Raw genomic sequence first — 25,123 nt, forward strand, 5'->3', positions numbered from 1 at the left:
TAACAAGCTTTTGAAAAAGTATAGCAGCTGGGCAGCTAGGTGGCGTAGTGGATAAAGCACTGGCTCTGGAGTCCAGAGTACCTGGGTTCAAATCCGGTCACAGACACTTAATAATTACCTAGCTGTGTGGCCTTGGGCAAGCCACTTAACCCCGTTTGCCTTGGAAAAACCTAAAAAAAAAAATTAAATGAAAAACTATTAGGGGGTGGCTAGGTGGCGCAGTGAATAGAGCACCGGCCTTGGAGTGAGGAGTACCTGGGTTCAAATCTGACCTCAGACACTTAATAATTACCTAGCCATGTGGCCTTGGGCAAGCCACTTAACCCCATTGCCTTGAAAAAAAAAATCCAAAATAAATAAATAAAATAAAAAATAAAAAAAACAACAAAGTATAGCAGCCCTTTCATATTAAAAGCATTAGGCATTGGAATAAATGGATTATTCTTTAATGTGATAACAGTATCTAAAACAATGTTTTGGTTTTTGGGTAACACTGAAGGCCTTTTTGGTAAGATCAAGGGGAAATAAAATGTGTCAATTTTCATCCCTCTTATTTAATTATGGTTCTAGAAATATTGTTGATAAATAGTAAGATAAAAACAAATTGTGGGAATAAATGTAGGTGAAGAGGAAACAGAATTATCACTTTTTAAAGTTAATTTCAGTGAATTTAGAGAGATTTAACCAAAAAGTTAATTGAAAATAACTTCACTAAATGTAGTGGGATATAAAGTAACCCTCCCTCCACCATATTATCAACCTTTCTGTATATTACCATTGAAACTAAAGAAAGACAGAAATAGAAATTCCTTTGAGAATAATAGAATGTATAAAATATCTTCCTCTACCAAGACATACTTAGGAGTTATATGAATTAAATTGCACAACTACTTGATACTGGTTAAAAAATGAAGACATTGATAACTGGAATTTAGTTGCACAAGTTCCAAAATTAATTAAATCTTGGAGTGCAGTGTTCAGTAAGCTCAAGAACTCTTAACTGCTAAGTAAAGATTCAATATTGGACAAAATCTCCTCAGAAAATTAGAAAGAAGGAGAATGAACAATTTTGATTACATAAAATTGAAAATCACTATAGTTAAAGGGAAACAACTGTCTGGGGAAGATCTTTCTTTATAGGAAAGGCTTCTAATAACAGTCTGATATCCAAGTATGTATCTTATACATAAGCATAAAAGCCATTCCTCAGGTAATGAAGGGACAGTACTCGAAAGAAGAAATGTACACTACCAACAACTATATGAAAAATGTCTTAAGAGGAATAATAAGGTTTTGCCTTATGTCTATCAGTTTGGCAAGAATAACAAAAATGGAAAATGATTATTGTAGGAGAGGCTGATAGGATAGGCATACTAATGTATTATTTGGTAAAATTGTGAATGGATCTAATCACTCTGGAAAGTAATTTGTAACAATACCCAAAAAGTCATTCATGCTTTGACCTAACAGTAGCGTTACTATTATTGGCATAAATAGCCTCTAAATAGAGGTTTTTTTTTTAAAGAGGGAAGAGTCAAATTACAAAAATATTTATAGCAGCATTTTTTTTTAATAGCAAAGAGCAATAGAGGGAGTGCCCATCAATTAGGGACTGAGTATACCTATCATTGTGTGATCATTCTATATGATTGCAGTGGAATTTTATTGCGTTCTAATGAATGATGGATTCAGAGAAATCTGAACTGTATGAACTAATGAATAGTGAAATGAGAAGAATCAAAACAAGTTTAACAGTTAAATTACTCTAAAGGAAAACAAGTTTGAAATTCTTAAAAAACTGATCAGTATTCTGATCAATCATGACTATAAGAGTAGTAAGAAATTGTGCTTTTCACCTTTGAGAGAGAAATAAGTTATAGAACAGGCTTCATGTTTTCAGATGTAGCCTATGTATGGATTTTATTTTGCTTTACTTTGCTTATTTATTATAAGATAGGGAATTTTTGAAGGGATGTTGGGGCAGGGTGGAGAGTTAGGCAAGTTACTGTGTGTGTGTGTGTGTGTGGGGGGTGATTGTAATGGGAAGATAAGTATATGTGAATGGATCCATTCTGGAAAGTAATTTGGAACTCTACTCCCCCCACAAATCACTTAAGTTGTACATACCTTTTAATCCCAAGATATATGTCTAATATTTTCATACCCCAATGAGAATTTTTAAAGAGGGAAAAGACCTTTGTCTTTAAAGGTACTTCTCATTGTATTTTTTTAAAAGTCAGGAACTTGAATCAGTTGGATAATGGCTAAAAAAGATGGCATGTGAATGTAATGTATGAAAAAGAAAGAAAATGAGTTTGAATGAAATATTTAAAAAGATACACAGAAGAGAGTAAAAGGAAGTTCAGAAGGAGGACATAATTGAGCCAGACAATGTTTGAACTGCCATGTTAAAACTTACTGCATACTATAAAAAGAAAAAACCAAGCCAAGTTTTTACACACACACACACACTTTTACATACCATAATAAAATTTAAACTTTTTTTGTTTTTGTTTTTTGTAAGGCAGTGGGGTTAAGTGACTTGCCCATGGTCACACAGCTAGGTAATTATTAAGTGTCTGAGGTTGGATTTGAACTCAGGTCCCCCTGACTCCAGGGCTGGTGCTCTATCCACTGCATCATGTAGCTGCCCCTAAACTTTTTATTTTAAATGTTCATGGTGTGATAGGCTTGAGGGATCCTCAGTACCCTTCAGTGTTCTCTGGCCTTTTAAGTTTTCTTTTGAATTCAGGATGTTAGGAGAAAACCCTTCCTTTTATAAGGAAATAATCTGCTGCTTTTATTTTATAATTTAATTCTCACATGGAATAATTTAGGAAGAAAAGTTAATCATAAACTTCTTTACCTACTGAAATATGATAGGTTGTTACAACCCTAATTTCCTAACTTCTGTCTCTTCTACAAGGTATTTCTTATAAAGCTTACTCTTTATGTTTGAACAGCTAGTTGGATCATCACAATCTAGAGCATTTCTTTATTCTTCTTGTTTGAATAGCTTTACTTTCCGAATTTTCTCATTTCTGACTATGATCTTTTTTCTAGAAATGACCCCCCCTTTTTTTTCCAGGCTAGTTTGCTTTGAGGACTTAATAGAACTTCCATTCAGTTGGATGTTTTTTCCCTTTGGGCTCTCACTACCACCAATACCATGAGATTGATAGTATTCTCTTCTTTAAGCCACTATTATCATAGGTTAGTTTCCAGGAAATGACTACCTATTTATCTGGTCTTTAGTCAAGTCACTTAATCTCAATCTAAGCTTTCCCATCTGTTAAATTGGTATAACATTACCTGCAATGCCTACATCCTAGACATCCTCTTTGTATAATGTTTTGCACATCTTAAGATAATACATTAATATTAGCTATATCATTTTTGTTATAAGGATAAAAGAGTTTTAAAGATTAAAATTGTTTTCCTTTTCTGTTTGTTACTACATAATTGGAGGTTTTTTAGAAACATGTTTCTCAGTCTTCAATAATATGTATTGTAATCCTTGTTTTAGATTGAATTGATATTCATATAGTGCTTTCACATTTGCAAAGTGTTACATATATATGCCCTAGGTTTTATGATGATTCTGTCTGTAGGTCCTTGTGGATTTGATATTTGTATAGAAGTGAGTGTGTTGGTTCTCGGGCTATCAATCTTTTCAAATGATTTTGTGTTCATTAGAATATAAACTCCTTGTGAATAGAATATATTACATTTTTTGTACTTGAATCCCCATGCTTAAGCATATAATAGTATTAGAAACTTAATAAATATTGATGATAGATTGATTTGTGAGGTTTCATTAATGGTGAATAGTCAACTTATCAGAAGTATTTGCTCCTTTCTTTCATTTGGAGGCATGACTCATACCCATTTGTTTGTTTTAGACAGATGGATTTTTGAAGGACAACAACAATGCTGCCCAGCGCTTGCTAGATGGGATGAACTTTATGGCACAGTCAGTGTCTGAGCTGAGTCTTGGGCCCACCAAGGCAGTGACGTCTTGGCTGACAGACCAGATTGCCCCTGCCTATTGGAGACCCAACTCCCAGATCCTGGTATGTAGGAACATCTGCATAGTTCCACCGGCCCTGTTATTGTATGTGTTAAGCTTATGCCATTTGCCTACCAAATGAGTGGGAAGATTTGGGGAGATCCACAACATAGGCCTGGAGAGAGTACAATAGCTTGAGCTAGGCTACCAAGTTTTCCTTTCCTGTTTTAACTTAGTGACCTTGGACAAGTCATGTCCCCTCACTGATTTCAGTTGCTCCACTTGGGAGTGAGCTGGAATCTCTGATCTCAAATAGCTTATGAAGCTTAAGTAGTGAGTTTAAGTCTACAAGAAACCTCTTCGGAAAATTGCCTTAATTCTGATTAAGAAAAACATTTATATTACTGCCTTGGGTATATTACTATACGTTCTCTATTGGGAATTGTGGGGTTGTGCCAGGTGGGATGAATGCGCAAGGTACCTACTTTTGAGAAGGAAGTTTGCAGTTAATATTCACACATCTATTTCAATCCCAGTGTGACTCCATGGCATTTTTTTTTTTTAATGTATCCTGGCCCCCCTTTACCTGAACTGACACTGTTTCTTTTTTGTTTCTGGGTTGTTAGAACTGCAACAAGTGTGCAACATCGTTTAAAGATAATGACACCAAGCACCACTGCAGGGCCTGTGGGGAGGGCTTCTGTGACAGCTGTTCATCCAAGACCCGTCCAGTGCCTGAGCGGGGCTGGGGGCCTGCACCTGTTAGGGTGTGTGACACCTGCTTTGATGCAAGAAGCATCCATTTAGGTAATTTGGGACAATGGGGCTACAAGAATAGAGGAAGAGTGCTTCCTTCTTTTGTATACTTCACTGAACCTTTGGGATTGGATACCTGCACTCTGGTACACTCCCAAATTAGACTTTTTCTGAGGATGATTCATGTCTCAACTTTTGGCTTATCCTCTTCTCTGTACTCATGTAGGTGCCGTTTTTTGCTATTTAGTATATCCTAGATTTCTAATCCTTTGGAGATAAAATCAGCAGTAGAAAGTCTTGGAATGGCAGTATAATTTGTAGATGAGGACCCTGGTTTATGGCTTTTTTTTGAAGATGTTTCTTTAGTGCTCTTAAAGGAAAACATTTCTCTTGGATTTTGAAGGTGGGTTAGTAAATTATTTTCCAGATACGGAATTAAAAAAAACAGGACAAATTGTCTCTTGCCCTCAGTGGATGATATGCCTCAAACCTTACAGAATTGAACTGTACTTCCCTGGGGAGAAGAATCTAGAAGTTTTTTCCCTTTTGTATCTTTTAGATTTCATGCTTTGACAAAGGATCTTGTTTTCATCTGTTTAGAGATGAATGAGAATTTATCATTAGACTTGTCCTTTAATACAGAAATATTTTTTGTACAGATGTTCCAGAGGCACAGGTGGATGAAGAAGGTGGGACACTGATTGCCAGGAAAGTGGGTGAGGCAGTGCAGAATACCCTGGGAGCTGTAGTAACAGCCATCGACATACCACTAGGTAGGCATGGGCAGTTATTCACTCCAGTGAGGTGTCTTCATATTAAAGTAATGAACTTTTGTATTATCCACTCTTCTTTTTAAATTCAGTTTTATTTTTAGTTCCAAATTTTCCCCCTTTCACCTTCCCTTCCTCAACCCATTGAAAAGCAAGAAAATAAGAAAATAAGAATAGTCAAACTAAATAGACTTCTGCATTAGCTTTGTTCCTTCTCCCCCCACCAAATCTGAGGGGAAAATATACTTCAGTCTTCTCTCTGAGTCTGCTAGTTCTCTAGCAATTAATATATCCAACCCCTTTTCAAGGACATAGGTAATGGTTAATTAAGAAGATTGGTTCTACCATGCTGACCTTCTTAAAGTGTTCATACTTGTCTCTCAGGAGCTTCTGCTTAAATCTCCATTAGTGACCTTGAGTTTCTGGGTACTCTGGAAAGCTTAGAATCATATCAACAAAAGCTTCAAGTTAGGATCATCAATTTTTGCAGTTGGGCTTTTGCTAGTGAAGTGTCTGTGCTATAAGGGAGTTGGGATGTGCTTATCTAAGGGGTAGAGTATCTTAAAATTTGAGGATAATTGGGACTGTAACTAATAAACTTGTTCTTTTGCTGTCATCACTGTGTTTCACTTAGACTAGAACACTCTTGATTTAACTAAGGAGCTTGGAAAATTTTTTTTAAGAACTTATGACTTACTGGCCAGGGAAATAACATTTGCTTTTATCTTTAAGGGTAAATGGGGCGCTGGGTAGCATAGTGGATAATGATGATGATGATAATATTTGTCCTTCATTCTCACAGAAGACCATGACATCAGGGAGGTGATACCATGACAAGTACATGAATTGGATATGAGTGAGGGGCTGCTGTGCTGAGTAGCCAGCCTCATTTTCTTCTCTGGAGCCATCTGGGTCCAGTGGCAAAATAAAGATCAGGACAACTAGAGATATGGTCCTGTCTGCGAGGTAATCAGGGTAAGTGACATGTCCAAGGTCACCCAACTAGTAAGTGACAGGTGTCTGAGGCTGCATTTGAACTCCTGTCCTCTTGACTTCAAGGTCAGTGCTTTATCCATAGTGCATAGTGGACAGAGTACCAGTTCTAATGCCAGTCAAATCTGACCTCAGATACTTACTAGTTGTGTGACCTTGGGCAAGTCACTTAACCTTGTTTGCCTCAGTTTCTTCATCAGTAAGATGACCTGGAGAAAGAAATGCAAATCAGTCCAGTAATTTGCTAAGAACATCCCAAATGGGATCACGAAGAGTCAGACTGACTGAAAAATGATTTAAAAAACTCAGGGTAAAATATTTTTTGGATCCTCTTGTTTTTCCCCTCTACTCATGTATTTCATGAAGTCATTTGGTTTATAATGTTAGAACAAGGAGAACTGCTTAATCCAGATAGCTTGTGTTAGAGGTACAGTATCCTATGTACTGACTTGAATCTTGCCCTGTTTTACTCCTAACCATAATTCCATTTCTTTTGTAGGTCTTGTGAAAGATGCTGCCAGGCCAGCCTATTGGGTGCCTGACCATGAGATCCTGCACTGCCACAACTGTCGAAAGGAATTCAGCATAAAGCTTTCCAAACATCACTGTAGGGCCTGTGGTCAAGGCTTCTGCGATGAGTGTTCCCATGACCGCCGAGCTGTTCCCTCTCGAGGCTGGGACCACCCAGTTCGTGTCTGCTTTAACTGCAATAAAAAGCCTGGTGATCTTTAACACCAGCTCCCTCTCCAGGTCCTTCACAATTCCTTAGGTTCTCAGGGTTAGAAACAAATCTCTTTGGGGGTCTTCCCCTCCTTGACCTGGTAGCCTATTGTAGTGTGTGCCCTCTTTCTTAGATATCCTTGGGGCTCTACCACCTCTTTTTGGGAGGCCAAGTGTCAAGTTGGGGGTGAATTCATCAGATCAGGGCTGGAGGCCTAAATCCCTCTGGGTGGGGGGACTGGGCAGCTCATTTTAAAGGTGAGTGAACCAGAATCCGTTGCATTTTATTCCAGTTTAAAAAATAAAATATAAATAACATATCTATAATTATAAATATATATGTATATGTATATATATACATATACATATGTATATATATATATACATATATATATATAAATACAAAGAAATTGAGTGCTAAGGATGCAGTGGGTTACTGAGTCCTTAACATAAAGTTACCGGCGCAGGGAAAAATGGTAGCAAGAGTTCTTTCCTGCGAGGCTGGGCTAGGTCCAAAGCCATTGCATTGCTTATTAGCCTTTTGCTTGTTCTCTTACAGCATTTTAAAGCCTTTCTTTCTTTCCTTCCTATCTCATCTTCCTCACTTAAAGGGTAGATTCCTCCAGCTGCTTAGAAGACTAAGACTTTATGGGCATGCTTTGGGCAGCTGTACAGGGAATTCTACCCTTTGGTGTTCAGGAGGACTTAATTTCCAATTCCTTAGCTAAGCCTGCTTCAATCAGGAACCAACCACCTTCAAGTGCAGGTCACTAGAATGAAAGGTAGGTGAGGAGCTATGGTTTTGGAATTAGGTTTTAGCCTCCAGGAAAAGTCAGGGTGTGTGTATCAGACCACCTCCTGTTTTTGAGAGCACAGGAAGAAGATAAATTCTCCTCTGCTCCTTTTTAAAAAAAGGTATCTTTACTTATTGTTGGGGTTTTTGTCTAGGCTTTTTTAAAGATGCAGGGGACCCTTATCCAAAATTTAGCACCTGGGTACTTCCCTCACCTATTTACTTCTCCTCAAAGCCTGTGACTTACTTCTAAGTATTGCCCTAGGATTTTAATGCTTGTTTTAAAGTGTCTTATTCTTGGTTCCCAAACACATGAGTCCTCTAATTATTAAGAGGGATGACCGTGAGTAATCTTCAAGGGACAAAGAGCACAGATTGGACCGTTTTATTATTGGAAGTTTTATTAAAACATATATAATATCTATATCTGTGTGTGTATACATATCTATATATGCACACACATACATACATGTATATATGTTGTAACAGCACATAATTCATCTTTTCAGTCTTTGCAAGAAAAACTAAATGGACTTCTGTTTATCGAGGTACTGGATCTCCATCCCTAAGCATGAAATGACTGGAAAGAGACTGTGCTAAAATAATCTTCTGTGGTGGATTTTATCTTCTATGGCCAAAAACTAATTAAAAAGCAACAAAATTCTGGACTGAACTAAATGGAAAGTTTGCCCCTTAACGATTTGTGTGTACATTTGTGCGTGCATGTGTTGGAGGGGCATTCTGTTTGAGAGACAATTCATGATCATGGGTAGCCAGAATTGGGTCCTACTCAGAGACCTGTTCCCTTACTGTCTCCTTATAGCACAGTGGCTGAGGCCCTCCTTCTAGAACTGTATATTATTAAATTAACTGTTATAAAGGAATATTCCTTCTGAGATGTGAGCTGTCCTTTTTTTTCTTCCCTGACCCCTCATAAAGAATAATTATTACAAACTTCTGCATCCTAGTTGGTGAGGAAACAGTTACTGGCTGTGTCAAGGACAAAAAAGTAAGGTAGGAATCTCATTTCTGTGAGAATGTCAGTTCAGTAAATTTCCTTTCTTTCTTTCCTAATCCTTTCAAATTTTCTTATTATTCAGCACATTAGATGTATTATTTGACATGGATGGATGGTAGAGTAGGCATTTTCATAGTTTTAAAGGTAGGGTGTGAAATGTAGGCTTTAGTTTGCTTTAACTGATGTAAACATTTGGTTTGAGAGTTATGGGTAAGTACTTTATCATTTCCATAAACAGTCTTGTGTGTGTTTGTTAATGTTTTTCATACTAGGTTTATTCTCTGTTTCTCCATTAGACCTTTCATTTCTTGTATTAGGTGCTTGTAAAATTATACTTGTTTCCTCCTCATTCCCAACTCTGGTCAAAATGCAGCTGATTTGCTTTCTTGTGGTCATAACCACTTATTATTTGCCCCACTTGCTTTCCCCTCCATTGCTCTCATTTTCCATGCTCTAACTTTCTCTTCTCTTTTTTTTTGGGGGGGTGGAGGTATGTGGGGGAAGATGGCATAAGGCAGGAGACAGAGTAGGTTAAAGATAGACCTATTAGAAGGACTAAAATTTGAGAATATCTTCCAATGGATATGTTAATTGATGCAATACATTTTTTTTTAGTCCAAAAATGTAAGAGCCACAATGAGCATTTAGTAAGTAACTAAGTGCCAGGCACTGTCCTAAGTAAGGACTTTACAACAACTATCTCATAATCTTCTCTACAGCTTGGTGTGTGAGGTTCCTCACTTGGCCATTTTATAAGTGAGAAAACTGAGACAAATGAAGTTAAGTAACTTGCCTAGTGTCACATGGCTATTAAGTTTGATTCTGAGGCTGGATTTGAATTCACATCTTCTTGATTCCAGAATAAGCACTCTATGTCAATTCACTGTCTTTCTCTACTAAGGCAAAGAAAAAGAAAATAGAAAGAAAAAAAAATCACAATAGTATTGCATGTCTTCTCCCTAGTCGGGTAGCTTAGGGACAAGACTGACTGGGTCAGCTAGGTGGCACAGTGGATTCAAATCCAATCTCAGATACTTAATAGCTGTGTGACCTTGGGCAAGTCATTTCACCCAAAATCTGTTTCTTTTTAGGGAAGGAAATAATAGCAAGCCAGTATTTTTGCCAAGGAAACCTCAGAAGGGCTCATGAAGAGTCTGACAAAACTGAAACAACTATAACAACAAAATGCACTGTATACATATGTGATTGATCTGGCAGAGGTTCTTAATCTGTGGCTTATGGATAGATTTTAGGGCTTCTCTCTAAAATTTTGAATGTAGTCAACAAACATTTTTCTCATAAGAGGACCATAGACTTTCAACAGGCTGCCAAGGAGGTCCATGATACTAATTAAGAACCCCTGGTTTGTATAGATGATTAGCAATATCTCTATCTTTGGTTTGGAGTATAAAGTAATCTAGAAAATTGATTCTCTGTTTCAGTCAAAGCAAGACAGAGGCGAGACATCTTACTGTAAAATCTTTTTAAGTGGTTCTTTTTCTACTTTTAATTTCTTTTTGTGTTTTTGCCCAGACTCAACAGAGAGTGGCATATAAAGACTTTTGATAAGCTATTCTAAAAGTCTTTTTTCATTGTGGATATGTTTGCTGAGTACTGAACTTGTTGAACTTTATTTCAGTATGTGGCTGACTAAATGGTTTCCTAAGCAATGAGACTCAAAGGACTCCCATCACCACATCCCTTGGGTGGAGATGGAAATCTGGCGAATCTGTATAGTGATGTAGCTAAACCCTGCTGCAAAGACCCTTTTCCTAATATGCCAGTTACAAATAAATCACAGTTCTCAAGTGAGTAATGCTAAAGGATTTCTAGACCTTGGTTTATTTGGGCTGCTCCCCATCTTGCCTGTTAAAATGATAGCCTTATTCTGAATACTTTAATCATCTTGTGTTGACCAACTTAGAATAGTATTTTCTTGGAAAAGGTAAAAAAAAAATAAAGGCACCTGCTACCTTTTTTTTTTTTGAGGGCTGTCAGCCTAGTAGTTAGTTTCCTTTGACTAAAGTCTCCATAGGCTATTATAGTGTCAGTATTATTCATTTCATTCAAAATAAATGAGGTAGAGGGTAGAAGTACCTCTTGTCAATGACTGTTTTAAACTACAATTTATACTATAAATTTTCTGTGAAAAATTGGCCTACAGGGAAAAAAATAACATTTTTTGAAATTATATTATTTAGCTTTAATGGACATGTTCTGTTACCTAACCACTCAGTTTAGATAGAATTTCCTTTTGAAACTAAAGATTTTTAATGCCTGTGTATGCTTGTGTATGTTGAAGGAGATAGCGAGGGAGAAGGGGATCTAATAACAGTGACATGTAGCTACAGTTTCATCTGTAGTTGGCATAAGTTAAATGCATTTACATGACTTTTGCATGCTTGTTAAGAGTCTATTTTAGTAATCTAATGTAGAAATCTAATATAGAAATCCAACAAAGAAATCCAAAGTTTTGAAGGAACTGTATCACTAAAATACAGCAAAATCTAATGGGGGGGGGGTGGCTAGGTGGCGCAGTGAAGTCAGGAGTACCTGGGTTCAAATCCGACCTCAGACACTTAATAATTACCTAGCTGTGTGGCCTTGGGCAAGCCACTTAACCCCATTGTCTTGAAAAATCTAAAAGAAAAAAAATCTAATTTGGGGAAGAGGAAGAGGAGCTATCCTTACTTTGCAACACTTATATAGTCTTTGGCTAAGCAATTGAAACTCATTCAGCTTAAGCTACAAATGCATATGGTTAGTGTGTGGCAGGCAGTCTGAAGCCAAGTTACTTAATTAGCATGTTGCAATTAACATAGAAGAGCAGAATTTAAAAAAAAAACATTACCACTTATTTCATGAGCTTGTCAGACGAGTTTTTTTTTTTTTTTTTTTTTGCAAGGCAGACGGGGTTAAGTGGCTTGCCCAAGGCCACACAGCTAGATAATCAGACAAGAGCTTTTTGACACTCAGTGTCATACAAACATACATATATACATTCATACACATTTTCTCTCTCTCTCTCTCTCTCTCTCTCTCTCTCCCTCTCCAATTTGTACTTGAAAAACAATCCTCTTTGCAACATTCCTTAAATCTGGTCCATCTCTGTATCACTAGATCCACCAATAGTGGGAAGCCTACTATTACTGGATTTTATCAGTTCCATTTTTGGACAACTTGTTTCTTATGTTAACCCTAAAGCTTCTCTGTTGCTTCTTTTCTGGAACCAAATCAAGTCTAATCACTTCCATGTGATCATTATGACTTCTCTAAATGTTGTGGCTATTTAGGCATAAAACAGTTCAACTAATGTTCTGTCCATCACCTATAATTAGATCTTAAAAGAGATTTCTTCTTAATTTCCCATTCTTTGAGGTTTGATATACTTATTCTTCCCCTATCACTATCTTCCCCCATATTTTGCTTTTTCAAACTTCATACCAACACAAGATATTCAGTTCCCTAATAATGTTTTAACATTGGAAAACCATCCTTAAGTGTCTAATATCTGCATTATAGTGTATTTCTCTTCTCATCCTTATATAAAAACTTTCCTTGGAGTAGTTTTTTCATGCTTAGTGGAAAAGTTGGTTCTAGTTAGCCAAGTTTATTCTGGTGCTGCTTTAAGACTTGTGAGAATATGGAAATGTGTAGCATGACTACACATGTATAACCTATATCAAATTGTCTTCTGAGGGGGGAGGAGGGAGGGAGAGAGAGAACTTGAAATTCAGAGTTTTAAAAAGAAATGTTAAAAATTGTTTTTACATGAAACTGGGGAAAAACAGATTTTTTAAAAAAAAAGTAAAAAGAAAAAAAGGACATGTGAGAGAAAAACTTCAGAGAATCCCCGCAAAATTGAAGGAAAGAAGTTTCATAGGGGGTAGCTTCCCCAATCTCCATAATACATATAATAAAAATCTTGAAATTCAAAAAACTTAATGGTGACAAGAAAACTAAAAGAATCTACTACAGAATCAATGTTAGAGAAAAAAAAATGTCTGAAGATTGGCTCCAGGAGCTTTTACTCATCCAAACATTCCCTCTCTGCTCCCAAATCTGATTTGTATGTTGGCTTAGAGCCATCCTACCATAGTAGTTGCTACAGTTAAGCATCCTGCTTTTGTAGTTAACTTGTGGTATATTCCAAGAGGAAATCCTACTCCTAGAACTGAGATCCATGAACCAGACCAGCTCCTTTTCCTGGAGAAGGAAAAAGTGCATTTGAGGAGCAGTGTGGATGGAGGAGACCAAAAACACTGGACTGACTAAATGGAAGCAGTACAAACAGAACTGAAGGAAACTGACAGTTCACAGGACTGAGAATGATGAGTTGTGAAGAGGTAGCACAGCTAAAGTTGCTCAGCACCCCTTAACAATGTTGTGGAAAATCCTTTCCCTACCTTCAAGATCAACTTGAGCACAATCTTAGGGATCAAAGAAATCCACTTGCAGCAAGGGTAGAGTAACCCGGACAAATGTGACTTGTAAAGGTAGAGAGTATAGAGCTTTACTGCCATATCCACTTGAACTCTCCTTGAGCAGTATCCCAGCACCTGAGGTCACCTGAGAGAAGGTGTTCAATCCTGGGGTGCTCTGAGAGAACAGATGGACAGCAAAGGTTGGGGAAGATCCCAGGTGCACTGGGCTTCATGAAGGCAACGAATTAGCAGAAAGTACCTTTTTAGCAAGGACAGCATAGAAAATAGACAAAAGCTTTTTGAGAAGTGAACATGGAGGGATAATGTTCTGTTGTCAAGTACTTGGCAACAAAGAAAACTGATTCAGTCTCCTGTGGAAGGTAAAGTAGCACAATAAATTATGCAAAACTCCATGAATTAGAGTGAAACACTTCCAAGTCAAAGATTAAGTTAAAATATCTTATAAAATGAGAACTAGGATCAAAATTAGAACAACCAGTCAGTCTAGCCAGAGATTAAAGAATTTATTACAAAAGTACAATCTAGAGCAGAATAACAAAACAATTAGAAACAAAGTTGCCCATTGATTGGAAATTATGAAATTGTGTTAGTACATAATGGAAAATCATTGTTCTATAAGAAATTATGCATATGATGGCAGTCGTGAAAAGAAAATGTAACAATGTCTACAATCACAAGTAGAAAAAAACTACACAAATTATAATTTGATGTTGCAAAATTACAAAGAACGAGCATGTCTCCGAAGAAGAGATGGGAAGATGGTCCTACCACATCCCTTTACAGAAGTGACAGCTCCATGGGTGGAACACTGGGTTTATTTTCATTTTTTTTCAATGTATTACTCAGTATTACTGATTTTTTTCCCCTTCTTCCTCTTTGAAGTCTATTATACATCTTCCCCTATAAACCTATTATTCCTAATATGTGGAGTAATTCAAGAGAGGGGAGAAAGGAAACTGGGAGAAATCTTTTAAAATATACACAAAATTTATTTTTAAAAATTACAGAATTGGAATGGAAAATTAAGAGATCTATAAAAGTGGAAGAAAATTAAAGTACAATATTTTAAGAATGCATATGTACATTCCAAGTCAAAAAAATACTGAACTTGAGTGCAAAAAAATAATCTTCAGAATTTCATTTCTCCCAGAAAAAGATCAAAAGATGAATGCTATACTCAGCAAGAAATCTTGCAGAAAAGGTGCCCAGAAGTATTTGTAGTAAATGTCAAAGACAGAGAATCTACAGAATGAATCCCAAAATTGAGGTTACCAAGAAATATTATAGCCAAATTTCACAACTCATAGAGAAAAACTTTTGTGGGCAGCAAGAGAAATGATCCTTTAAATTCCAATTTGGAAAAATTGTAATAGCATAGAATTAATCTGTCAATATTAAGAAATCAGGGGCGGCTAGGTGGTGCAGTGGATAAAGCACCAGCCCTGGAGTCAGGAGTACCTGGGTTCAAATCTGGTCTCAGACAATAATTACCTAGCTGTGTGGCCTTGGGCAGGCTTCTTAACCTCATTTGTCTTGCAAAAACCTAAAAAAAAATCAAATGTGTATTTTTTTGCAAGGCAATGGGGTTAAGTGACTTGCCCAAGGTCACATAGCTAGAGGACCCAAGTCCTACTGACTCCAGGGCCGGTGCTCTATTCACTATGGCACCTTGCTGCCCCCTGGTATATATAATTTTGAAGAGTAAAAGACAATTGGTACAACAAAGTAGTACCTTCTATAAAATGATGTTAAATATCAGTGAATAGGTCTGGAATTCAGTGAAAAGAAAATTCTTTTGAAAGAATACAGAGATGAGCAGGATATGGAACATGTAGATCTAGTAATGAAAAGAATGAGGGTAGTAAAGTATTTTTGAAAAATCATGTCACAGGGCCGGCTAGGTGGTGCAGTGGATAAAGCACTGGCCCTGGAGTCAGGAGTACCTGGGTTCAAATCCAGTCTCAGACACTTATTACCTAGCTGTGTGGCATTGGGCAAGCTACTTAACCCCACTGCCTTGCAAAAGCCTAAAAAAAAATTCATATAGTGATAGGGCAAATAAAACACTGATGGGTTAAAGAGTTTGAGGGAAAAAGCATTGCAAAAATTGGATGGAATTAAAATGAGGGGGTTGAACTAGATAATCTATAAGGTTCCTTCCACTTAAAAATGATCCTATGATCACAAATTCAGAATCTTGATAACTCCCATTGGAGAGAGGAATTGTACCTAGAATGCAAAACTTGAGAGGTAGAACAGAGAAGTGAATAGCATCCAAAAGGACAAAGATAAAGGGAATTAGAGATTGCTTCCCTTGCATCATCACTTTGTTGAGAATTAGTATTCTTAGTACAATCTAGAAACCTAGGAAGAGTAAAAAAAAAAAGCATAAGGAATGCATTTATTTAGAGCATCATATGTGTATATATGTATATATATAAAATGGTGTTCAATTACATGTAAAAATTTGTTTTCATTTAAAATTTTTGTTTTCCCAACTACATGCACGAGTTATTTTTACCAATTATTTTTTGCAAGCTTTTGAATTTTACATTTTTCTCTCTCCCCCTAGCAGAAAGGAATATGATGTAGGTTCTAATGTATTGATTTTTGTAAAATTTTTCAGTTCCACATTTTTCTCCCTCCCCAAGACAGCAAGCAATCTGATAATATATATGCACATAAATATTCAGTTTAGTCAAATTGTGAAAGAATCAGAATAAAAGGAAAAAATCATGAGAGAAAAAAGTGCTTTATTTTTTGTATTTAGACTTAATAGTTCTTTTTCCGGATGTGAGTGGCATTTCCCATCACAATTCTTTTGGAATTGTGTTGCTGAGAGGAGCTAAGTCTATCATTGATTATCATATATCACTCTTGGTTCTGCTTACTTCACACTCAGCATCAATTTATATTAATCGTGCCAGGTTTTTCCTGAAATCTGCCAGCTCATTTATAGAATAATAGAATTCCATTACATTCATATACTACCAACTTGTTCAGTCATTCTCCAAATGATGGGCATGTAGGTCCATTTTCCTTTTTATGATCTCTTTGGGATACAGATCTAGTAGTGGTATTGCTGAATCAAAAGGTATGCAGTTTCATAGCCCTTTGGACATAGTTCCCAATGGAGCATTATATATTTTTTGAAAGTTTGCTGTCTTTTGGGATACTCTATACCCATTTTACCTACTTCTGTGAAAAAGACCAGAAGTACTTTTAATCCTTTTCCAAAGTCAAGCTTGATAACCATTATTTAGTATTTGGTCCCCCCACCTCCATTATGTTGGAATCATAATGTACATTTTCCTATTCTTAACTCACTTTATCAGTTCATTTAAATTCTACCCTTCTCTGAATTGTTTATTATTTGTCACTAAATCTCAATACATTTATATATCACAAATTGCTTATTCATTCCTCAGTCAATAGGAACCCACTTGGCTAGCACAAAAAGTGTTGCTATAAATATTTTGGTGTATGGGGCAATCCATATTAATATCCCTGTAATAGTAAAGATAGATGGAGAAATGACACTGAGAATTAGGATGTTTTTATCCAAATTAAAAAAGGGGTTAAAAGAGAACACAACACAACAGACAGGAGATAAAAAAATGTAAATTTAATAATACACATATTTAATATGCTCAAAGTAGTTAATGGAAGAAAAAATTCTTAATACTAATTATTGTCCTAAATCTAAATGGATTCTATTCTACAGTAAAAAAAAAAGACAAGTCTGGATAAGAAAATGAAAAAAAATTCTGCATTGTACAAGGGAACACATTTTAAAGTGAAAATTGTGGGACAGGGGTGGCTAGTTGGCACAGTGAATAGAGCACCGGCCTTGGAGTCAGGGGGACCTGGGTTCAAATCCGACCTCAGACCCTTAATAATTACCTAGCCATGTGGCCTTGGGCAAGCCACTTAACCCCATTGCCTTGAAAAAAATCTAAAAAATTGTGGGACAAAACAAAATCTGTTACACTATCAAATAAAGGGTTACAACTATTCCAAGAAAAGGAATGAAAATTGATATTAGCTAGCACTTATGTAATGCTTTAAGGTTTGCAAAGCACTTTACAAGTATTACCCAATTTTATCTTCACAATAAACCTGGGAATAGGGTCCTCCTATTGTTCTAATTTTATAAATAAGAAAACTGAGGTGGACTCTGAACACATTAACAAAATAGAAAGATCTCTTAAACTGAGCATGTAAGTAAAAAGACTAGAAAATAAATTGGCATCTCTGAAGAAATCCTGAGAATTAGAATCTGTAAAACTGAGATAAATGAATTTTTTGAAAAGTCTTAACAATTAACTTGGTCAAGAAAAGGAGAAAGCAAAATCAGATTACTAAAAAAATTAGGTGAATACAATATAGGAAATAAACTACTAGAAACTATTGAATGCAATTATATCTAAAAATTCAAAGGAAAATCTACAAAAATAGAAAATGCCCAGTGTTAGAAAATAGAAATTGAGCAAATCAAACCATTTTCTAAAGAACCTTCCCCTACCAAATGAACTTGAAAATTAATTTGAAGAGATACTTAAAAAGCAGTAAATATTCATTACCAAAAAAAGGCAGATGGTATTCTACCAAACTCACTTGTCAGATATATCCTGAGACCCCAACAAAAAAGAAAAAGAATTATACTCACTAATAAATACTGATGCTAAAATTTTAATTAAAAATTGCATAGAAACTATAAAAGTACATCCTAAAAATAATTGAAACAAATTGAATTCATACCAAACATAGTGATGTTTCAACAACAGAAAATTACTATAACTACAAAATAAAAAAATTTTGGTAGATAAGGAAAAAGCTTTTGAAAATGCAATAGTGGGGGTGGCTAGGTGGTGCAGTGGATAGAGCACCGGCCCTGGAGTCAGGAGTACCTGAGTTCAAATCCGGTCTCAGACACTTAATAATTACCTAGCTGTGTGGCCTTGGGCAAGCCACTTAACCCTTGCCTTGCAAAAAAAAAAAGCAACCTAAAAACCTAAATAATAAAATAAAATAAAATTCAATAGCTACAAACTCTAAAAAGCATTGGCAAAGAAGGGATTTTAAAAACATGGTCAGAAATATATATATTTAAAACCCAAGAATTAGAATTGTTGTAATGGAGAAACACTAGAGACTAGCAGTATAATAAAATATAAGAAGCATAACAAGCCAGAAGTATAACAAGGATTCACTGAACATTTTTCACTGTTACTTGACACTTCTGAGCATACTAGTTATCTCAATAAAATGAGGAATAAAATCAAAAGATTTGGAGTTAGTGAAGAAACTAATGAGCCAAATAATAGCTATCTCAAGGTTATGGGATACAAGGCAAGTTCACAAATATTTTTATATAACCTTAAAAATAAGGAAAATGAAATCCATTCAAAATAACTAAAAATACAGAAAATATCTGGGATTTAACACAAAACTTATATTTTTATAGTGGAGACAATTTCAGTATTCAGTGCTCATGGTTGGGTGACACCAACATTATGACCTAATTTACAGATTAGTATTACACTAGACAAATCATTTGACTCTCAAGGGAGACAATAAAAAAGATGAAAAAAGAGGGCATACCATTAGCAGACATAATTTTATCTTAAAGCAATAATAAAAATCAGGGAAAGAATAAAGAAATGGAAGCAATCAAAAACTGCTGGATTCAAAAACAAAATAAATGGGGAAAAGATTCTGCAAGAACTGCTGGGGAAATGGCTGAAATTATGTCTTGCCCAACATTTTATATCATGTAAGCTAAAAATGAATGTGACCTGAATATAAAACGGTATATCAAGAAATCAGAAGAGAATAATCATGGATATATCAAGAATCTTTCATAAATATAATTATTTTAAAATTTTTTCTTATTTTGAATTTGAATGCCAAAAGGATTTCCAAACCATATAGCAGAACATAAAATGGTTCCATTTCATAACTCTAAATAAATTTCCATGTTCCTTTAACTTCTTTTTAAAAGTGTTTTCTTTTGAACTTCTGTTTTTTTCTGTGTCCCTTTTTTTAGGGCAAGGCAAATGGGGTTAAGTGTCTTGCCCAAGGCCACACAGCTAGGTAATTATTAAGTGTCTGACACCGGATTTGAACCCAGATACTCTTGACTCCAAGGCCAGTGCTTTATCCACTGCACCACTTAACCGCCCCTTCTGTGTCCTTTTAAAAATGTTTTAATCTCTTTATTTTTTGGATATTATTATTGCTAACTCCTTGTCCTCCCTGGACCCTCAAAGAAAAAAATCTTACTCATGTAAGGGAAAGAAAATAATTAAAGATAAAATAGGCAGTTTTGATTAAAGGTAAAAATCTTTTGTTTGAAATAAAATTGACAGATGAAAAATGATAGAACAAGGGATCATGTTTTCATAAGAAAATCACTAACAAAAGTCTGGCATAAAATTTTAATTAAAAATTCATAAAAGTATGCTTAAAATTTTGTTTAAAATATTAAAATAGGGGAGTGCCTCAAATACGTGACATTAAGAGTTACATTCCTGGGAGGCAGCTAAGTGGCACTGTGGATGGAGCACTGGCCTAGAGTCAGGAGGACCTGAGTTCAAATTCGACCTCAGACTTAATAATTATTTAGCTGTGTGATCTTGAGCAAGTCACTTAACCTCATTGCCTTGTAAAAGCAAAAACAAAAATATCAGACAAGAGTTACATTCCTTAGTGGATATGTGCTTGAAAGAGATGAACAGTTTTCAAAAGATGCAAACTGTATATGATTAAAGGAAGATATGATCCAAATCCTTAGAAGTAGGGATAATCTAATTATAACACTGAGGTTTCCCCTTCATGAAAACTGGCATAGAAGACAAAAGGTGGGAACAGTTTTGTAAAGGTCAGTGGAGAGGTACACTATTTGTACTCCTGGATTTCAATTTGGAATTAAGTTACTTGTCTATATGTGATCACATTTGCTGGGCATATATTTCCCCAAGTTTTTCTGAAATTATCACTTTCATAATTTTTATGGTGAAATAAGTCTTTTATATTCATTTGTAGTAATTGGTTCAATTCTACACCACTTGATGGTATCCAGTTCTCTTAGTTTCGAGCTTTTTAATGAAGGACTTGTGATCCTTTGGCATATATAAATCCTTTTCTCCTTCTTTGAATACTTTAGGACCTGATATATTGGATCAAAGATTATGTATAGTTTAGTGATTTGGGGCCATTAGCATAAGTCACTTTGCAGAAGAACTGCACCACTCAGCTCCACAAACTTCATTTGTTGGAAACTTCTCCAATGTTTGTTATTTTCTTTTTTGATCAACTTTGCTGACTAAACAAAATTACTGAATGTGAGACAAAACTTCAGAGAGGCTTTTTCTGTTACTTATTTTATGCATTTTTTATGATTGTTGATAACTTGGATTTCTTCCTTGAAAACTGTGCAATATGCTTTTGAGTTTCTCGGGGGGGGGGGAATGGTTTTTGTTCTTAACCTGTCACAAAAGTTTCCCCCCCTAGTTTACTGTTTACTTTCTTATTTAACAGCATGTTTTCTTTATGCAAAACCAATTTGTAATTAAAATTGTCCTTTTTATCTTCTGATACTCTATCCCTTATTTGATCATCTAGTTTGTCTGCTAATTGTTAAAAGTATTTTTCCCTTCCTCTTCTAATTTGTTATGTCACCTTTTATTATGACCTCAGCCATAGTTTGGTGGCACAGTGGATAAAAGTGATGGTTCTGGAGTCAGGAAGGTCCGAGTTCAACTATATAGAATCAGGCACTATTTAGCTGTTTGATCCTGGAAAATCACTTTTTGCCCCAGTTTCCTCAATAATACCTATTTCACAGGATTGTTGTGAAGATCAAATAGGATGTTTGTAAAGTTCTGGTGCCTGGAACCTAGTAGGTGCATAATAAATGCTAATTCCATGCTCTTTTATATCTAAAGCATGTATCCACTTGTAGTTTATCTTTGTATATTTGTGGAAGATATTGGTCTTTACATAACTTATGCTAGACTGCTTTTTAGTTTTCCGAAAAAATTTTTGTCCAGAATTGAGTGAGTCCTTGCCCTTCCTAGGAGTCATCATTTTCCCTCAAGAAAAGTTAGTTGGAATGAAAGTTCAATAAACCAAAATATTTCTAGCAGCAACCTTTTAAGAGGGAATAAAGAACTGGAAATAAAATAGCTGTTGACCAATTAGGGCAAGGTGTATGAATATAATGAAATATTAATATGCAGAAATGACAAATATTAAGAATTCAGAGAAATATGGCAAAATTTATATAAATTGGTACAGAAATATTGGAACTATTTCACAATGACTCTAAAATATCATTAAAAGGAAGTAAAATTCTGAAAAAAAAATTAAAAGAAGATTCTGGAGAAGTGACAGAGAAACATACCTCCCTCACAGCAAAGATGGGGTATTACTAGAACACTAGTGTACACACTGTCAGATACCATCTCTGAATGGGATAATTTTTCCTGAATTTTCTGCCCCAGGGAGAATGGTTAGGTATGGAGTAGGTTAGTGGTACAAAACTTGTTCTTGTTCAAGTTGTGTCAGACTCATGATGGCATTTGGAGTTTTCTTGGAGAAGAAACTGGAGTGGTTTGAAATCTCCAAGCTCCTTTTATAGATGAGGAAACAGGCAGACAGGGTTAAATGACTTTCCCAGGGTCACACAGCTCTTAAATATCTGAATCTTCCTGACTCCAGACCCAGCACTCTATCTGCTGTGCCACTTAGCCCTAGAAAATTACTGGGATTTAAAGAAAAAAGACATCAATAAAATATAAACATCTTCACACACAAACTTTAGTCACTATCATGACAAAGCTATTTCTTTTACCCATTACAGACCCAGATGAGACTCTAGAAGCCACTTAATCTTACTTTAAGGATGAGCAAATAGGCTTTAGAGAAATGACCTGAAAGCCAAAGTTGTTAGCCCTCCAAGACAGGAACTAGAAATAAGTTTCCCAATCTCATGCTTCCTTATGCCCCCTGGATATTTCAGCAGCAAGGTTATAAAAAGGTACTTCTCCAACTTAAATTGGCAAGCAGAGAGAACTTGAGCTTTCCTTCCCATTGTGTTAGCCATAGACAAGCCATTATGACCATTGTGAGGCTGTTTCCTCACCTAAGTGTTTAACACTGTTTGCTGTTGGGCTAAACCTGATGTTTTCATGATCCTTTCTAGCTTTAAAAACTTAAATTATAAGATCTTACATGTGAAAATTTGGTCAAACCTGGCTCTTTGAATAAAGGATGATTCATAAGACAATTTATGGGTCAATTTTCAGGTTTTGTTGGGTAGTGGTTGAAATGTTGGTGCGAAAGGGGTTGTTACAGGAGGGTGGGCAGGCAGATGTGAAAGGTCAGAGTAAGCTTATTCATTTGTATTCAGGCCTAGCAAAATGGTGGCTTTTCGTCCCATAACAGGTACCACTAATCCTTGATTTCCAGTTCTTTCCTGAACTAGAAACTTCTTGGCTTACAGAGTAAAAATCATATAGAGCAACTGTATTACATAGTTCTCTAAATTTTTCTTCCATTGGGAATATGTTCTTTTTTTTTTTTTTGCAAGGCAAATGGGGTTAAGTGGCTTGCCCAAGGCCACACAGCTAGGTAATTATTAAGTCTGAGACTGGATTTGAACCTAGGTACTCCCGACTCCAGGGCCGGTGTTTTATCCACTGTGTCACCTAACCGCCCCTTGCTCATTTTTTAATCATATCAGCACCTAATATTTTAAAAGGTTTGATGTCACCCTAGTCTATTTAAACATCTAAAACAACAAATGGCATCATATCACATAATGGCAAAGATACATATATATTTATTTTTTAGTAGAAAGCAAAAGATTTATGAAACTTGCTATTTTAAAAATATTTCCAACTATTTTAACAACTGTAAATAGTGTTGCTATACTTTTTGCTTAATGAAAACTTTAAAATCAAGTCATAATTAAAAAAATTCTTTCCAATACTTGTGAAAAGATAATGGAATAAATCTCTCCCAGAGACTTATATGATATATAATCAAAAAGGCTACACTGTTACCCATCCCATAATGTCATAACCTATCTTTAGAGACTTAGGAGGATTGTCTTTGGCTCTCTTCAAGTCTTCTTTACTTAAACTGTAGAAATATCAAAGGGGTTGTCTTGATAACTCATGTGTAAATATCTTGGGACCCAGACAAGATTAACTTCTAATTCATTCATTAGGTTCAAGGATAGGTTTCTGGTCAATGAGAAGGAAAACACCTCTTATCAATCCTTGCAGTGCTTGGAAAGTCTTGTTTACTTTTAAAAACAGAAAGATCTCCCAAGGGAAGGGAAATGGGAACATTTTTTAATTTATTTAAGGCAATGGGATTAAGTGTCTTGCCCAAGGTCACACAGAGAGGCAATTTTAGGTGTCTGAGACTGAATTTGAACTCAGGGCCCGTACTCTATTCACTATGCCACCTGGCTGCCCCAATGGGGATACTTTTATGAAAAGGATTTGCACACTCCTTGAGCCCATAGAGGAATTAGACAATATATCTGTAGCTCTCCCACATAATACAAGATTTATAACTTGAAGATAAGAAGAAAAAATAAGTTTAAAGCATCCACTGAAAATATTCTGGCAAGAATGGCAACAATATCAATACCATAACACCTTCTATTAATGAATTTGTACTTAATCTAACTTAGGCTGTATCTATTGTGCTTCTTGCTCGTGAAAACTCAATTATAGGAAAAACAGTAGAGATCCTTTCGAACAGCCAAGAGCAATCCTGGTACTCCACGGGGGCCCCCAAGATGGGAAGAGAAAACCACACTGGGGATATCTTCCTTGGAGGATGGATATGGGGAAGGGATAGTTCTGAGCAGATGGGTATCACCAAGGCTCCATATCCGTGTATAGCAGTCCTGTCCCACTGAAAAGGAAAAAAGGGTTGTTCAATGATGAGATGCTGAACAGGTATACTTTAACTTCTTCAAGATTCTCTAACACCATCATGTATGTGTGAAAAAGTATAACTTTGATAAATAACACAAAAATATAATGATTTCTAAACAATGTTGTAATAAAAGTATATTATGAAGTATTCAAAGCAATAATATACATGTCTCTGGATTCCCTGTAGTTCAGGAAACTAATATGGACCACTAGATTTTTCTGAGTCACTTAGACTTGGCTTTCTTTCCTCTTAGGCTAAGGATCTAATCTCTTAGGTGAGAAGAAGGGATATAGAAGTACCCTAGAGGACAATTCAACCAGGAAATGGGTGGAGAGGAGCAACTTCCTGGCCTTCCCTTTATCCTCTTTACAATTCTTCCTCATCATCTTTACAATTCTTCCTCAAAATGTGAACTGGGGTGGTGATCAGTTTCACTTCTTGGACTTGGGAAAATAAAATGGAAAATTTGAAGCTTTTTCCACTGTTGCATATAATTGCAAACCAGTTAATTCTTCCTGAAGCCTCATCTCATAAAAAAGGTTCAGATTACATCTCCAAGACTTGCAGTTCATGGGGAATGTGGTGTTATATCTGTTGAGCAAATTTAGAAAAAACTGGATATGCTTTAATATGCATGCTATTTGAAGTCTTCTGAGG

At 35.8% G+C, this 25,123-nt stretch overlaps 2 protein-coding genes across 5 annotated transcripts in view; one reads left to right on the forward strand and one right to left on the reverse strand.

The window, feature by feature from the left end:
* The window catches only part of ZFYVE1 (zinc finger FYVE-type containing 1), a 53,416-nt gene extending 30,067 nt beyond the window's left edge, over positions 1 to 23,349 (forward strand). The window contains exons 8-11 of one of the 2 annotated variants that reach the window (XM_074235788.1): positions 3,903 to 4,073; positions 4,636 to 4,816; positions 5,425 to 5,538; positions 7,028 to 23,346. In XM_074235788.1, the coding sequence (XP_074091889.1) occupies positions 3,903 to 4,073; positions 4,636 to 4,816; positions 5,425 to 5,538; positions 7,028 to 7,260 (699 nt within the window). In that variant the 3' untranslated portion in view covers positions 7,261 to 23,346. Of the gene's footprint in view, positions 1 to 3,902; positions 4,074 to 4,635; positions 4,817 to 5,424; positions 5,539 to 7,027 lie in introns of both variants that reach the window. The other variant, XM_074235789.1, reaches the window with a different exon arrangement.
* The window catches only part of DCAF4 (DDB1 and CUL4 associated factor 4), a 28,917-nt gene continuing 27,125 nt past the window's right edge, over positions 23,332 to 25,123 (reverse strand). For all 3 annotated transcript variants that reach the window (XM_074235791.1, XM_074235792.1, XM_074235790.1), the window contains exon 14: positions 23,332 to 24,442. In XM_074235791.1, coding sequence (XP_074091892.1) covers positions 24,249 to 24,442 — 194 coding nt within the window. In that variant the 3' untranslated portion in view covers positions 23,332 to 24,248. The remainder of the gene's footprint in view (positions 24,443 to 25,123) is intronic.

The sequence above is a fragment of the Macrotis lagotis genome, chromosome 4 (assembly GCF_037893015.1).
Source record: "Macrotis lagotis isolate mMagLag1 chromosome 4, bilby.v1.9.chrom.fasta, whole genome shotgun sequence".
Classification (NCBI taxonomy): domain Eukaryota; kingdom Metazoa; phylum Chordata; class Mammalia; order Peramelemorphia; family Peramelidae; genus Macrotis; species Macrotis lagotis.